The sequence below is a fragment of the Aspergillus lentulus genome (genome assembly GCF_001445615.1).
Source record: "Aspergillus lentulus DNA, contig: Alt01, strain: IFM 54703, whole genome shotgun sequence".
Lineage (NCBI taxonomy): Eukaryota > Fungi > Ascomycota > Eurotiomycetes > Eurotiales > Aspergillaceae > Aspergillus > Aspergillus lentulus.
In genome coordinates this window covers 254,199-269,923 of record NW_028322123.1, presented here as the reverse complement: position 1 = coordinate 269,923, position 15,725 = coordinate 254,199, and the positions used below count along the sequence as shown (strand labels likewise).

The 15,725-nt window shown below is 50.4% G+C and overlaps 7 protein-coding genes across 7 annotated transcripts; 3 read left to right on the top strand and 4 right to left on the bottom strand.

Annotated features, from left to right (window-relative positions):
• Positions 1-142: 142 nt before the first annotated feature.
• ALT_0067 (uncharacterized protein) lies at positions 143-538 on the bottom strand (the record flags this gene model as incomplete). The annotated part of the gene is made up of 1 exon (XM_033563050.2): positions 143-538. The coding sequence occupies one exon, from the start codon at positions 536-538 to the stop codon at positions 143-145; it is 396 nt and encodes a 131-aa protein (XP_033418941.2).
• A 996-nt stretch (positions 539-1,534) lies between these two features.
• On the bottom strand, positions 1,535-2,248 carry ALT_0066 (putative haloalkanoic acid dehalogenase; the record flags this gene model as incomplete). The annotated part of the gene is made up of 1 exon (XM_033563051.2): positions 1,535-2,248. One exon carries the CDS (start codon positions 2,246-2,248, stop codon positions 1,535-1,537), a length of 714 nt encoding a protein of 237 aa, XP_033418942.2.
• A 406-nt stretch (positions 2,249-2,654) lies between these two features.
• ALT_0065 (uncharacterized protein) lies at positions 2,655-3,647 on the top strand (the record flags this gene model as incomplete). Its single annotated transcript, XM_033563052.2, has 1 exon — positions 2,655-3,647. The coding sequence occupies one exon, from the start codon at positions 2,655-2,657 to the stop codon at positions 3,645-3,647; it is 993 nt and encodes a 330-aa protein (XP_033418943.2).
• A 621-nt stretch (positions 3,648-4,268) lies between these two features.
• On the bottom strand, positions 4,269-5,026 carry ALT_0064 (TNT domain-containing protein; the record flags this gene model as incomplete). Its single annotated transcript, XM_033563053.2, has 2 exons — positions 4,269-4,898; positions 4,952-5,026. 2 exons carry the CDS (start codon positions 5,024-5,026, stop codon positions 4,269-4,271), a joined length of 705 nt encoding a protein of 234 aa, XP_033418944.2.
• Positions 5,027-5,697: 671 nt separating this feature from the next.
• On the bottom strand, positions 5,698-9,638 carry ALT_0063 (putative alpha-1,3-mannosyltransferase; the record flags this gene model as incomplete). The annotated part of the gene is made up of 5 exons (XM_033563054.2): positions 5,698-6,191; positions 6,259-7,653; positions 9,112-9,242; positions 9,289-9,390; positions 9,595-9,638. 5 exons carry the CDS (start codon positions 9,636-9,638, stop codon positions 5,698-5,700), a joined length of 2,166 nt encoding a protein of 721 aa, XP_033418945.2.
• An 850-nt stretch (positions 9,639-10,488) lies between these two features.
• ALT_0062 (beta-glucosidase H) lies at positions 10,489-13,075 on the top strand (the record flags this gene model as incomplete). Its single annotated transcript, XM_033563055.1, has 3 exons — positions 10,489-10,561; positions 10,614-12,627; positions 12,673-13,075. 3 exons carry the CDS (start codon positions 10,489-10,491, stop codon positions 13,073-13,075), a joined length of 2,490 nt encoding a protein of 829 aa, XP_033418946.1.
• A 582-nt stretch (positions 13,076-13,657) lies between these two features.
• Positions 13,658-15,551, top strand: ALT_0061 (uncharacterized protein; the record flags this gene model as incomplete). Its single annotated transcript, XM_033563056.2, has 7 exons — positions 13,658-13,868; positions 13,916-14,134; positions 14,179-14,440; positions 14,491-14,760; positions 14,807-15,114; positions 15,159-15,389; positions 15,436-15,551. 7 exons carry the CDS (start codon positions 13,658-13,660, stop codon positions 15,549-15,551), a joined length of 1,617 nt encoding a protein of 538 aa, XP_033418947.2.
• Positions 15,552-15,725: the final 174 nt, after the last annotated feature.

The following is a 15,725-nucleotide window of genomic DNA, read 5'->3' as shown; positions in this document are numbered from 1 at the left end:
GGAAAGTGATTGCCTGCGGCTCGAGACGACCACAAACAATATAAGTCTAGATGCTTTGGTGTCATATAGCTAGTCAATATTTACACGAGAGAGAAACTGTATTTGAGGAAACGACGAGTGAATATCCAACCCATTTAACGAGTTATTGAGTCTTTGTCTTGCCCGATTCCGTGACGTGCGTTTGTTTCGCCACAATCCGTTCCACTTCGTATTCGTCTTGCCCTTCGACCTGGATGGGGGCCGGTTGGTCCGGCGCTGGTCGGTTGAATGGGTCGTCACCTTGCGGGTATTGCTCGAGATGAGCGATAGATACGACGGGGTGGATCTTCCATGTGCTTCGTATGTCAATCTTGTACGCTAGGGGCCCAACACGCTGCAGAACCTTGAATGGTTCGGCGTATTGGTCGCTGTACTTTGGCGACAGTGCTCTAGGGATATTGTATCCCTGGTGAAGCCGTAGCAGGACCTTGTCGCCTGGGTGGAATACCAGAGGCTGGTGTGACTTGTCGTACTGTCGTTTCATGGTTAGGGCTGCCATCTTGAGTGCTTCTGCTGCGTCGATGCGAGCCTCGAAGCTTTGGATTTTTCCTGCTCTGCGCAATCCCAAGGAAGTTGGTGTGGGTAGCCTCATGCCGTACTCAGTTGATGGGCGGTCCTTAAGGCTATGAAGTCGACCAGGGGTATAAGACATACAGAACATTTGCGAGAGTAGCAACAATTAAATGGTAGATATTCACTTTCAAAAAAGGTGTGGCTGACATGATAGGGATACTCTCCCTATGGTTCTGCAAGACCATGTTGAAATAAATATTGAAGCATGCAGACATTAGTATGTAGCTAAGAACAACTGGTTTCTAACTTCTTTAGGTGTTTTTACGTAGCTATAAGTGATAGAATCTCTATTGCCTGGCATTTTTAATGTCATACTATTCTAGAAAGAGGCTACACTATCATAAAATTAGCTGTTATTTATACCTATTCATGTGAATAGTCCCTGGGCTTTGAACTTAGTAACTGTGGTGTATGATCTTATATAGTACTTAGAATTATGCCTACATGAGGCCATGTCTTATGGTCTATATCACCTTCTAGTTGTAATTGCAACCTCTTTACTACTCTTATTATTGATAGAACTGCAGCAGATGTCTATAAACCTAAGGAAGCTAAGATGTATGCTGCCTTTCTGTTTGCAGGCATCTGAAAGTATATCTTTCCTTGAACTAAAGGTAGACTACCTCACAGGGTTAGCTCCCATGGATTGTCTATATGACATTATAACATCTTTTTATGAACTAGTAGATCCTAGCATGAGGGTATGATAACCTGGCATCCCTGCCATCTGCGACTGGGATAATTCCCTAATGTTGATCACGGCATGAAGAAGCTCGTGTTTAGAAGTGGCTAGATTAGGCACCATCTTGGATGGGCCACATTTTTTATGTTGTCCATGTTGGACCATTTTCATTGCGGGAGTTTATTTGAGATAAGCAATATGATTGCCTGCGTTGAAAATCTGCTCTCATAGATGTCTCGTTCATTGGCCACTTTCTACAGCATGTGCCATATCGCCCAGAGTGTCAAACTTCCAATCATAGATAGTATCCTTGGTGTTACCCATAATAGCTCCTGGCCTTACAATCCACACCGACTTGATCCCGACTTTGGAGGCAGGCTGGTGATCGTGGAATTGACTCTGAGCCGTTTGCAGGACCTGACTCTTCTCGACACCCAACTCGGCCTGTACAGTCTTCAACATGTACTCGAAATTGCGCAGGTCAGGCTTGTACGAGCCCACGTCTTGCGCGGTGATGATGCGATCGAACTTGACACCCTGCAGACTCCCCGCGTTCGTCTTGGCGAATGATTCCCGGTCAACGTTTGACAAGACCACCAGCTTGTAGTGCTTTGATAGACGCTTGAGAGCATCCACAGTGTCGGGAAAGGCGGGCCATGTTCCGACTGATTCACCAAATGCGATACTCTCTTCCTCAGTCGGCGGGGCGAGGGAGAGGCGCTGAGCGAGCTTGGGATGGATTTTTGCTAAGACTTCGGAATAAGGCATATCGGGTGTCAGAGCTTGTTGCTCATGCTCGAGCTCATGGTAGACAGTAAGAAGATGCTCGCGTGAAACAGAGGGATTGTTCTTGTCGAGGATCGGCTGGAAGGCGTTCACGATCCCGGATTCCCAGTCGACTAGGGTCCCATAAACATCGAAGCACAACAGGCGATAGTCGGAGAGTTTTGACATTTTTCTATAGAGGAAGATGAAAGAAGATAAAGAAGATTGAAGATGAGACGATGGGAGAAAGAGAAAGAGGATGAGGGGTTGCAAGTCCATCTTATACTGCGGGCTTATCGATAGCGGGGACCAAAAAGGGAAATACACATGCGCCTTCCAACCAACAACAATACGGACATTTCCTGACGCCCACGTAGCTTATGGGTAAGTATTATAGATATACAATGGAGTTCCCCACAGTTGGAAAGTCCAGAAACCTATCTCTGGCTTTTCTCTGGTGATATAAAAGCATGTTACTATACAATTGCAGCGCCAACCAGAGAGGGCTAGAGGGCCAAGCAGCATCACATGATGGAGTAGGTTCTTCTCTTGATGTCGCTATTATTCTTTGACAAACATCTCTCTACGCATCATTATGATCTCCAGTCCAGCTGCGTCTGGAAAACCAACTATTCTATCTCTTCCACGAGAGCTCCGGGACATTATCATAGAATACAGCTTCCTAGAACGGGATCCAGTCAGCATTGAACTACCAAATTACCCCACCCCGTCCCCGCCGCGGGAAAAGCGGTTTGAGGGAACCAAGTATGCGTCCCACGGACAGCGTTTACTGCACTATCCACTTTTGCTGGTCAACCACCAGTTTCGAGCTGAAGGTTGGGAAGTATTAAACAAACTCGCTGCATCCAGATATGAGGCGGACATTGTGTTCTTCCAGAGACAGCGCCTGATTCTCTTCATGCCAACCCAAAAGTTTCCCACCCGTTTCAAGCATGCACGCGCCAAGTTTTATGTTCTGAAAGACGACGGGACGCGCCCCATTGAGTCCTGGTACTTTAAATACCGCTCAGTAAGCGGAGGCGCTCTAGGGGATTGCTGGGACTTGTACAGGGTTCTACAGCGCTTCCTCCAATGCGGGCCTCCTAACGCAACACATGCGTCTGCAGACGCGCATATTCTAATTGAGACGCTCGAGTTGGATGTCCGCACTCGAACCGGTATCCCGGAGAACCTGCTTGGTCCGCGGAATATCACTACCGAAGACCGCAGGTTTGTGATACCCAGGACGCAACGCCCGAGGTCACCCGAGATTGGTAGACTACTCAGCTTAATAAAGGAGACGGGAGTCGACTATAAGATGCATCCAGACTATCTGGTTTGTGTACTTCATGAGCTCTTGCAATTGCTTCTCTTCTATCATGATGGCAGGATGATCTACGAGCGCGTGGGAGTCCTCAGGCTGTTGCTGGATGGAGACAGAGTGCATGAATGGAACCTTAATGAGTGCCTCGAAGGAATGTACTGTAAGGAAGAGGAACACGCCAAATGGAGAAGGTTTGCAATTGCACATAGGTCGCAGATAGGGTTCCGGCATCTAACCACTCGTCACGAAGAAGCCTTGGTCTGACGCGGAAAGGTGTCCAACTTCCGCCATGCGAGCTTCTCCAAACGCTGTTAAATCAGATAATCCTTCATCGCAAGTCAAGAGCGGGACATGGTTCAACTGCGGAATATGTGTACAAAGTTCGGACAGATCTTGGCGGATTCTTGCGTCTAGTGACTGAAGGAGAAACATGTATTTAGGCGTAAATAGTCGATGCAAACAAGAATAAGGCAGTAGTAACTGCGTAGCTGTTTAACATAGACTCATCTTGGGAGTGCAGCTACGCAGGTACCCGGTTCCGCAAAAGCCGAACACACTTTAACAGCCCTTGTGGCCATCGCACTAGATACCGGAAATCATCGAAAACTTATCCCTTCAACCCAAAGTCTGTCGCCGACTCTTGCTATTGGAATCACGATAGGATCGCTGGCTAGATTGACAGCTCTCTGGCCCGCTTTCTCTTTCCTCTCCAAGACATTGTAGCCGCCCATGGCAGAGTAGTAGACACTGCGGTTATTCCCGACATCCAATTGCATCATGCTAGCATGTTGACGAATGCGCTCAGAGCTGAGGCATCATGCCTGATGATTGTATTATTATTAAAATATCTAAAGACAAGGCCCATAATTCTCGTAAGCGCATGCATTACTGATTTGGCCCCGGAGTATACGGATTCGAATATTCCACCTTCTCATCATACTCGCTCTCATTCAACCGTCTCAGGAACCCCCCATTAATCAACCCCAGCACATTGGTATAGGTCACAAACTGCGTCCCCATCCCAGGCTGCTCAAACCAAGGCGCAATGGGCCCCAGCCCAACAACAAACTCCTTGGTCACCTGGTACACGTGGTAATTGTACGGGTAATCCCCGCCAAACGTGTTGAGGTTACTCGGCGGCAGCGAGCGCTCGATATACGGTGCTCCCAGCGGCGCCAGGAAAGTGCCGTACTCTGACCCGAAGCGGTCGAGCTTCATGCCAACCGGTAGGGTCGCGTTGCCGAGGATTGGGTGCTTCTCTGTGTCGACGACGAAGCCGTTGGCGGGCGGGTAGATGTATGTCCCGTTTGGAGCGACGTCGGTGGCCCATTTGTCGAGGAATTCGGCGGGACAGAGAGCGCCGAACCGCGCGTAGGTGCGTAGCTCGTTACGCAGAGGGAATTTCCGGGGTGGGACGACGGGGCCGAGGCGCGGGTCTCCGCAGACGTAGGTGTCGTTCTTGAAGGTAATCCCGGCGCAGGGGTCGGGCCAACATCTGGCGGGGAAGAGAGAGTCCTGAAGGGTCAGTCAGAATAATTGAATGGTGAGATGAATGGCGAGATGTTTACCTCTATGTGTTCGAAGGAGAGGACAGTAGCAGGGAGCAAGGTGCTAAGCACCAGAATGGCGTTTGTAAAGATCATCGTGAGAATGCGCCGTGTAATGCTGAGGAGAATAAATCCAGAGCGAGCATCTTGCTATTTATCTTTCTCTTGGTGTATCCTGCGTGCTGCAGTCATATCACCTTGCATGAAGATCGTCGGTGTTCATTCGGCTGATCATACCACGAACAGCCTTCAGGAATGCGATTGACAATCTGACGTGGAGACCAGAAATGCGACGAGGGAAAATCGTCCTGTGAAGACTATGATTAGGGAACAACCCTCTTTCCTTCGGGCCGCAGATGCATCTCAGTGGATGCACTCAAGTATTCATGAGTTGTCATTTGTCAATCCTAGCTGGACTATTGAAACTAAGTGAACTATTGACGCCAATCTGAAGCTGAGTCGATCGAGACCCACACTAAGTTCCAACAGGCTGAAATTATTCGTGCAGAAGTAAGGACTCCAAGGTACTAATATTCAGCTTCAGCCGTAACTGAGCCCTAGTGCCTAAGTACCTGAGTATCAGGCAGCCGCAGATGTGGTAACAAGAGGACATGCTGTGATTGGCTCAACAGGACCAGGGGTCTTGCCAAAAAGTGATGCATACGCTAGTTTCTTTTTATGTTCTTCATTATCAGTTACGTTCATTATTAGCTACAATTATGTACATCAAAAAAGCCCCAAATATTTACAGTGACCTTGCTTGAGTGCTAAAGTGCTATACCCTTGGTACCCAGCACGCCTGCACGCCGTCCTGACTCAATGATCATATCAAGAGCGTGTCTCTCATCTGGACTGAATTCTCCCTTATGTTCCGAGGTCAAGCAGCAGATGTTATGCGCCCGCAATTGCCAGGCGCCCGGGTCGCGAATCTCTCGGGGTTCCCTTAAGAAGGCCTCAAATCGACTAGGCTCTCGATCCTTGCCTTTCTCGAACTTATTTGGGAGGAGCCAGCCGTTGAACCACAACGGTCGACCACTGCGATCAAGATGAAGTAGTTGGGGAGCACAGATGGTGTACATCTCTGGCGCAGTTGTCTTTTTCTGGTCCGTGGTATTGGTTTTGTTCAGTTCTTCTTGTGCCGGTAGACCTTTTACCGGGGGAGTCTTCTCCAGAGTGCCCATCACGCCTGCATCCCCATCATGGAACGCATAATCCAGGTCCCCGATCAGCTCCCATCCCAGCCAAAAGGTCTCTTTGTCGCCTGTTTGATTTGCATCGTTAGTTCGCAACAATCCAAAGTCACGTACAGCAGAGAGGCAGGAACGTACCGTAAACCATATCATACACGCCCGTCTTGTGCTTCGACTTGTCGCCGTCGCGGTCAGGTCCATTCATCCGCGTCACCAGAAGCAGCGCAATAAAATGTCGCCATTTGTCCACCACAACCACCCCTGATTCTTGCATATGACCACTCTGACCCCTCCAGAAGCGACTCTCCATGGCTTTGTTGGACACTGGTCTGGGCAGAATCTCTTGCAGCCATCGTTTCTTAGACTCGGGCATCATCAGGCGGTCTTTGAAGAACAAGGCCCCATTCTTTTGATAGGCCTCGTCTTCAAACAAGATCTCCGGGTTCTGCAGGAAAAGCGAATCGGCATCAATAAAAATCGCTTCCCTAAAACTCGAAAATAGAATCGCAAACGGTTTCCCGGCCCATCCAGCCAATGTCCAGCCATTGTCGTCCACCATCTGCCTCAGATCTCGTGTAGTAACACCGGGTAGCCCCTCCAACTGCTCACGCATGTCCTGGCTCAGGTCCTGGTCGCCCAGATACATGACCTCAATTGGCAGGTCGCATCCCAACTGGCGGATGGCGGGAATCGAAGCGAGCAGAAAAGGTGCCTGGTTGTCTCCGGCCGAAAAGACCAGCCCCCGACCGCCACTATGGATCTGTGTATGAAGATGAATATGGTCCGGAAAATGCGGTGCAGTCCACGGAAACAGTAGTGATGATAGTCGGGTAATGAGCGAGCGATACGACTCATAGGAGCGGATAATGTCCGTTGTGTTTCTCACCATACTCTCTGCCACCTCAGGATGTCGTCGCAGGTACTGGATAATGTCGTCGCGGATGTACAGGCCATCATCGGTTGGCACCAGGTGCACGGTTTCCCACGCCTCGAACAAAGCCCAGAAATCGCGTGTTCGGAGACCCAGATCACGGAGTCGTTCGCCGCCGGTCGCTTTGAGAGGACGTAGGAGGCTTTGCATGCGCATTTCGTCCGGCAGAATGGCAATCATCCGATCGAGGGCCATGCTCAAGTCAATTCGAGGCGGTGGTACATAGTCTATCCCTTGCGCAGTTGGCTGTTTGTCAGGTAAGTCACCAGGGACGACTACAGGATCTTCGGGGTTTAGCTCTGACTCAGTGGGCTCAAGTCGCGTCAGTTTGGGGTCTATCGACGCGCCCTTGTCTTTGACAAAGTCCAGTCCATCTGTCAGCGGCGAGGTTTGAACGTGGATCGCGCCGCCACTGGCCTTATCCGGTGATGAAAGGCTCACAGGCCCAGCAACAAAGTCGTAACATATCCAGAGACCAATGAATATCATGAGCAATTGGAATGCGATAGCCCGACGTCTGCGTCTTAGCGGTGGCCGAGGTCGCCATCCTTTTGCATCTAAGATAGCATATTTCTCGATATCATCGCTGGACATGATTTCAACTGTGGAGTTTCGCAAGAACATAGGCAGTCCCCGAAGGGCTCTCTGAGGTCTTCTACCACGGAGAAGTCGGGCGCATACCGATCGACCCATGAAAACCGCTTTGACTAGGGAAAAGACGAGCCTATCGGCAAGGAATGGTGAGATCAGACGGTCTTACTTGGGTCATATGGGCGGCCTATTGGATGGGCCGTCTTTACGAGGGGAACCACGAAATGACCACCACGTATCCTTCCATCGATAAGAGAGCCAATGACATTGCTTGGTGGAGTGCACTGGCAACATGCTGTAAGCTAAGAAACATAGCAAATATTCTCTGCCTTATCCCAAAAGAGCCCGGCTCTTCGGCCCTGAAGAATGGCATCGGACTCCGGGGTAATGGAGTCTACCAACAAGGGAAATTGTGCCATGGCGGTGCAACACTAACCAGGATCACTGCAACCTCATGGATGGATTTCTAGACCCTTGTATAAATAATCCCGAATCTAGGCAGGGGTCCGAGTGTCCACTAGTGTTCTACCCGGTTAGACGCTTGGTATTCAGAATGCTACACCGTATTTTGCATCCAATCATGCAAACAACACAATGCGGGGTTTCAACAATCATGAGCAGACATATCAGCCATGTCTCAGCCTCAGTATAAAATGCCGAGGAATGTTTCTGACTGCTTCAATCACGAACCACAAAATGTTGAGCAATTCTGCCTGAGTGTGGACTGACTTGAACTCGAGAATGTGACAATGAAGCGGCAATGCTGGGCTTTACACCCCTCCTGCATGGGTTCATTAAATGAGTGATGACTCGTGCCGGTTCAAGGTTGAGTCTGCACCAATATACCAGAGAGTAAGCACTAATTGCACGCGAGTGGTGGTGGCTAGTTCCCCAGGTTTCAATACTCAAGCGGGAGATATTACATTCTATAACTGATCAGTAGGAATATGTAACCAAAATTCCGGATTAAACTTAGTAGCAATAGCTCGCATTCGTTACTGGGACGCAATGACACCACCATCAATGAAGAGGTAGAACGATCAGCAGTCCTCCTGGATATCCTTTCCAGAAACCTTGCTCTATTCTGCTGGCTCGCAGTCCACTCCCTGAACGCTATGTCAATTCTTTCGGTCCGCAAAGTGATTGTACGGCAAAAGTGTCTTTGAACAGAAGCAGCCTTGCAGGATCACGAGGATAGGCTTTTCACAGTGCGACTTGCGACAGTACGTCCCTGGTACTCCCTTGACGACCCATAGAGTGCCGTTTGCATGAGGCCAATTGTCCAAAGCTTCATTGGTTACCGAGGGCTCCCCGAGGAGGCCAGACTGCTGAGCAAGACTCACGAACCGGTAGATGTATGACAAATTGCTTCTGTCTCGGAACCAGTCCTTATGACCGGCTCTCGCCAGCATCCAGCGCTTTGAAGGTATCAAAGAGAGTGCAGATTGATGTTGCCCTTCATGTTATACCTTCGATGCCGTATGTGGCGATCTCTTGCGGTAGGTTCTCGGTTGCTCTGGTACAATGCCCTGCTGGGGACATGGACATGAGATCAGTCGCGCGCTCAGGGATCGAAACGGCCTTCAGAGTCTGGTAGAGTCTGGCAGAAAATCCAGTCAATGCCATTCGGAGTGTACCAGTCCCACCGTTTCTGGCGAAAGGCCTGCTCCTGGTCCACTGGTTCGCCAAGCTTGGCTCGTTCCGCCTTGACCTTTCTCTGATCTATCCGTTCCTCAGGCCTCTCGCTTCTGGTCGATCGTCATCGTCCTGCAGTATTGAAAGGCGAAGCATTACACAGACAATGTTGGCCTCGGGCCCCCATGACGGGTGAGAGCTATTGGCGGTGACTGATTATTTGAGTGTCCAGGGAAGTTAATTTGATTAAGGTGACGACGAGGAGTCATATTGTTATTCACATTCGCCACGGCTGTGTTTGTCTCTCTGCCTGTCACGAAGCACCGGTTGGAGTAATTGTCCTAGTAGTGGTAGCCGTCATGGTTGTGTGCTGACGGATTGAGGCATCTGGTGCTCTCGATCAGGAGCGTTTGTCGACTGCGATGACCACATTTCTTTCATCTCGACATCCGCATGGACATAATCCCGCAGTTATATTGACCGTAAGGTGCACAGCTCAGTCGCCAAGTCGCATCGGCTTTCTCCGCTACTGGATAGGCAGTGGAGCTCGAAGTACTCAGCAACAATGTCCGCAAGAAACCAATTGCTAGCAGCATGGCTTGAACTGAGAATAATCCGCTGCCATACGCGTAGGAATGCCCTTCCTAAATACAGAGGTACTGAACCCTAGCATAGTCCTTACAGCGTCATATTCTTGCCAAGGTCGTGATTGCCATCACCCGCTGTCAACCCGATATATATATGACACTCATGCCTGGTACAAAATTAGCTCGGACACTTGATCACAATGGCTATTTCAGTGTACCTGTATTCTTCACTTGAGCAATGACGAGGGAGCAGCGAAATGAGTCAGGAAGCACTGTTCTTGCGTGAGCAGGCTAAGATCTCATGTCGGCAATTGAGCTTGGCAGACTGTCAGCTTGACAGGACTCTGCGACTGTCACGGTGAGATTCATTTAACCGATACAACGACTCATTTCATTTGTGAGACACAAAAGTCCTTCTTCCAATCAGATAAAACCCACATCGCGTGGGGGTTGCCAAGTCCATCAGGATACTCTCGACGGATTTGGTCCCGCACCGAATCGGGAATTCGGCTCGAGGGCCGTGAAGATCGTCATCTTGTTTAACCATACCATACTTTTATGATCACTGGAGCTGTGCTGGTCTGAGGCAATGACAAAATAACCATCAATGACAACCAACTGAAGATGACACCCAAATTCGACGTCGACTATGTTTTAGCCAATATCACCGAGGACGACAAGATCGCTCTTCTCTCCGGTACTTATTGTTGACGCAACTACTACCTACAACATGTACTAATGGCTAATAGGAAGTGACTTTTGGCACACACATGCAATCCCCAAATTCAATGTGCCTCCGATTCGTACCACTGATGGCCCAAATGGTATCCGTGGCACCAAGTTCTTCGCGGGTGTTCCCGCTGCGTGTCTCCCATGTGGCACAGCCCTAGGCGCCACTTGGGATAGTGACCTGCTGCATCAAGCTGGTGTCCTGCTCGGCAAAGAATGTCTCGCAAAGGGAGCGCATTGCTGGCTGGGGCCTACGATCAACATGCAGCGGTCGCCGCTGGGAGGACGCGGGTTTGAATCGTTCGCGGAAGATCCCCATCTCTCGGGAATCATGGCCAAGTCGATTATCCTGGGCTGCGAGAGTACAGGGGTCATCTCCACGGTAAAGCACTACGTCGGGAATGACCAGGAACATGAGCGCCGCGCTGTTGACGTGCTGGTCACTCCCCGAGCACTTCGGGAGATCTACCTGCGTCCCTTTCAGATTGTTGCTCGGGACGCCCGTGCGGGAGCCTTGATGACTTCGTACAACAAAATAAACGGCAAGCATGTCGTTGAGAATCCTGCCATGTTGGATATTGTCCGCAAAGACTGGAACTGGGACCCTTTGATCATGAGCGATTGGTTAGGAACATACACCACCATCGACTCGATGAATGCTGGTCTCGATCTCGAGATGCCGGGTCCGACGCGATATCGCGGAAGGTACATCGAATCAGCCATGCAGGCGCGGTTGATCAAACAGTCGACGATCAACAAGCGTGCTCGCAAGGTGCTAGAGTTTGTCGAACGCGCCAGCCGCGCACCTGCGTCGGCCGAGGAGACTGGCCGAGACTTCCCAGAAGACCGGGAGCTGAACCGTACGCTGTGCGCGAACAGCATCGTGCTGCTGAAGAATGAGAGAAATCTACTGCCGCTTCCCAAGACAGTCAAGAAGATCGCGCTCATCGGTTCTCATGTGAAGACCCCCGCTATTTCAGGCGGCGGTAGTGCTTCTCTTGAACCATACTATACTGTCTCTTTATATGATGCAGTCGTTGAAGCCCTTCCCGATGCTGAGATCATCTATGAAGCGGGAGCATATGCTCACAAGATGCTTCCTGTCATCGATCGGATGCTTAGCAATGCCGTCATCCACTTCTACAATGAGCCGCCCAAAAAGGAGCGCAAGTTATTGGCGACCGAACCGGTGGTTAACACTGCGTTTCAGTTGATGGACTACAATGCTCCCGGTCTCAACAGGGGTCTGTTTTGGGCTACTCTAGTCGGAGAGTTCAGGCCAGATGTCTCTGGACTATGGGACTTTGGACTCACTGTCTTCGGTACGGCCACGCTTTTCATTGACGATGAGATGGTCATTGACAACACCTCGCGGCAAACCCGCGGAACGGCCTTTTTCGGCAAGGGCACGGTGCAGGAGGTTGGCCAGAAGCAGCTCACTGCTGGACAGACGTATAAAATTCGAATTGAGTTCGGCTCTGCCAACACCAGTCCTATGAAAGCTATCGGTGTGGTCCACTTTGGTGGTGGCGCCGCCCACCTCGGCGCGTGTCTACACATGGACCCTGAGCAAATGGTTGCCAATGCGGTTAAAGTCGCTGCAGAGGCGGATTATACAATCGTGTGCACGGGACTCAACAGAGACTGGGAGTCGGAAGGATTTGACCGTCCGGATATGGATCTTCCTCCGGGCATTGACGCGATGATTTGGTCTGTGCTTGACGTGGCGGCTGACAGGACTGTCATCGTTAACCAATCCGGGACTCCTGTTACCATGCCGTGGGCGGATCGAGCCAGAGGGATTGTTCAGGCATGGTATGGGGGCAATGAAACCGGTCATGGCATTGCCGATGTCCTGTTTGGAGATGTCAACCCCAGTGGGAAATTGCCGCTTTCCTGGCCGGTGGATGTGAGGCACAATCCCGCGTATCTGAACAATATGAGCGTTGGCGGTAGAATGCTCTATGGTGAGGATGTGTATATGGGATATCGATTCTATGACAAAGTCGGCCGCAAGGTCTTGTTTCCATTTGGGTAGGTTGATAATCTTACTCACTAAACGCATGCTGACCACTGCAGACATGGTTTATCATACACGACCTTCAGCGTCTTTCCTGAAGCGACTGTCTCTCCGAGTATCTTCTCACCGGACTGTCCAGCCACTGCCAGGGTTCTAGTCAAGAATACAGGCCCAGTGGCAGGAGCGCAGATCCTACAGCTTTACATCGCCGCGCCCAATTCAGCCACTCCACGCCCTGTCAAGGAACTGCACGGATTCACTAAGGTGTTCCTGCATCCAGCAGAGGAGAAATCGGTAGACATCCACATTGACAAATACGCTACCAGCTTTTGGGACGAGATCGAGGATATGTGGAAGAGTGAAGAGGGCGTCTATCATGTGCTGATTGGGACTTCGAGTCAGGAGATTGTGTCTCGAGGAGAGTTTAGGGTGGAGCAGACAAGATACTGGAGTGGTGTATAGACAGCATTGTAGCAATCGTGTTCCATCTTTTAGTCTGAACTCGAATCCCACGAGCTTGGCACCGGATAAAGAGCATGCATTTATCCAAAGTGCAGGCCTGGGCAGTGTGGGGGGTCAATCAATTACTGAATCGAGCCACGTTCATTACCTATTAGGGCCGTTACCGTGTTTAATCCGGGGTAAACGTGGGGCATGTGATGATATTTTGACTCTTTAACCCAACTGCAACCCAAATCCTCCGTCAGCTCGTTGGATTGTCTCAGCAAACCCCCGCATGAGGTCTTTGGCCGCTCTTGGCAGGTATGCTGACAGCATTCAATCACGCTGACTTCAAGATCCCATTGGTGGGGGATATAACCAGAGTTCCCGTCCTGTGAACGTGGGGGTTGCGGGATGCCTTTTCCATCAAGGGGCATTTTGGACGAAGACCCCGGTCAGAGCTATCAACAGGGTCATCGTCGCTGAAAACCAGTCTGCCCTGGCATAGACATCTCCAAGACGGGATTCTACATATAGCCAGAGAAGGCCGTCTCCTGACAGTATCAAGCCATCAGCACCATCGATTATCCGACACCGATCATCATGGTTGTAGTGCCAAAGCATCGTGAAGAAGATGTCGCGGAGCCCGTCCTGGCCAACCTGCTGGCCGAGGATCACACTCCTTGGTACAAGAAGCCCAATCTGAGATACTTGTATTTTATTCTGTTTCCTGCATGCATGGGAATCGAGATCACCTCGGGATTCGACTCGCAGATCATCAATACTGTGCAGATCGTCTACACATGGAACAAATGTATCCCTCATCACACGTTATACTATAATCGATGCTGACATCTACAGATTTCGGTCATCCGACCGGAGCTGTTGTCGACGGCAAACCCAAGTATGAGATCGAAGCGAATCTCAAAGGTTTCCTTGGAGCCGCATATTCCCTCGGAGCCATCCTCTCCCTCCCGTTTGTTCCCTGGGTAAACCAGCGATTCGGACGACGATGGACGATCGTGTTTGGTTCCTGCGTCAGTCTCCTGGGTGCTCTTCTGCAGGGCTTTGCCAATGGAGGTATGCTACCCACCTCGAGTCTGATCCACATGCTAATTCTGTAGTCGGCATGTATATCGTCGCGCGGATGGTCCTTGGATTCGGTATCCCCTTTTGCATCGTTGCCGGGTCTTCACTTCTGGGAGAATTGGGATATCCCAAGGAACGACCCATTTTGACGTCGCTGTTCAATTCTTCGTACTTTATTGGCCAGATTATTGCTGCTTCTGTCGGGTTGGGGACGGTGACCATCAAAACCGACTGGGCGTGGAGAATCCCGTCCCTCCTTCAGATTGCACCGGCGATGGTGCAGATTGCCTTCATCTTGTATGTTGTATATATCTTACTGTCCCTGAACAGAACTGACAAGTGCGCAGCCTTCTTCCGGAAAGCCCTCGGTATTTGATCAGTAAAGATCGCCACGAGGAGGCCTTTGATATCCTCACCAAATACCATGCCGAAGGAGACCGCAACTCGGTCATTGTCCGAGCCGAAATCGCCCAGATCCAACGCACCATCAAGCTCGAGCTCGAAGAGGCCAAGCAGACGTGGTGGGATATGTTCCGCACCGCCGGTATGCGTCGTCGGTTGCTCATTTCGGCCTTTTTGGGATTGTTCACCCAGTGGTCGGGCAATACTTTGATCTCGTACGTACCGCTGCTACTATCGTGATATGTTTGCTAATGATGCCAGATACTATCTGAGTGACCTCCTGGAAATGGTCGACATCACCGACGGAGTAGTCAAGTCGAAGATCAACATCGGCATTGCGTGCTGGGGTCTCGTCTGCGGCACGACCCTGGCGCTGACTGCTCCTCGATTCAAACGACGGACAATGTACCTAACCTGTGCCTGTTCGTTGCTCTGCGTGTATATCGCCTGGACCATCTCCATGGAACGCTTCATGAATACCCACGCCAAGGCCGCGGCCATCCTGACCATTTTCTTCATTTTCTGCTATTCGCCTGCATATAACCTCGGTTACAACGCGTTGACATATAGTAAGTCCTCCTCTTTTTTGCCAAGATATCCACTGACTGGTCAGCCTACCTGGTCGAAATCTTCCCCTACTTTGGTCGCTCCAGAGGTATCTCGTGGTTCCAGTTCTACGGACGAGGCGCGAGCTTCTTTGCAACCTATGTGAACCCAGTTGGCTTGAAGAATATCAGCTGGAGGTGGCTGCTGGTGTATTGCTGCTGGCTGGCTTTCGAGGTGGCGTTTATCTATTTGATCTTTCCCGAGACGTCCGGCAGAACTCTCGAGGAGCTGTCCTTCAGTAAGTTTTCACCTCTGAGCTTGCAAGACAAAACTGACAAATACAGTGTTCGAGGGCAAGGAAAAGGCGAATGAAGTGGCTGCGGCTGTTCACAAGCAGCTTGATCAAGGGCTTAACGAGAAGGCGCAGGACGTTCACGTCGAGGTGGCTTCGCGGGCATGATTGAACTGTTACTGTATTTGAATATACTGCTCCTTGACAAGCAAATCTATAACAAGACACTCTGAATCATCCAACTACCGTTCCAACTGGTGCATTTGACTCTGTAACCTACGACATGACAGTTCAACTCCAGTCAAAAAACGATGGGAGACCACAAGGATATCCTCAGTATGG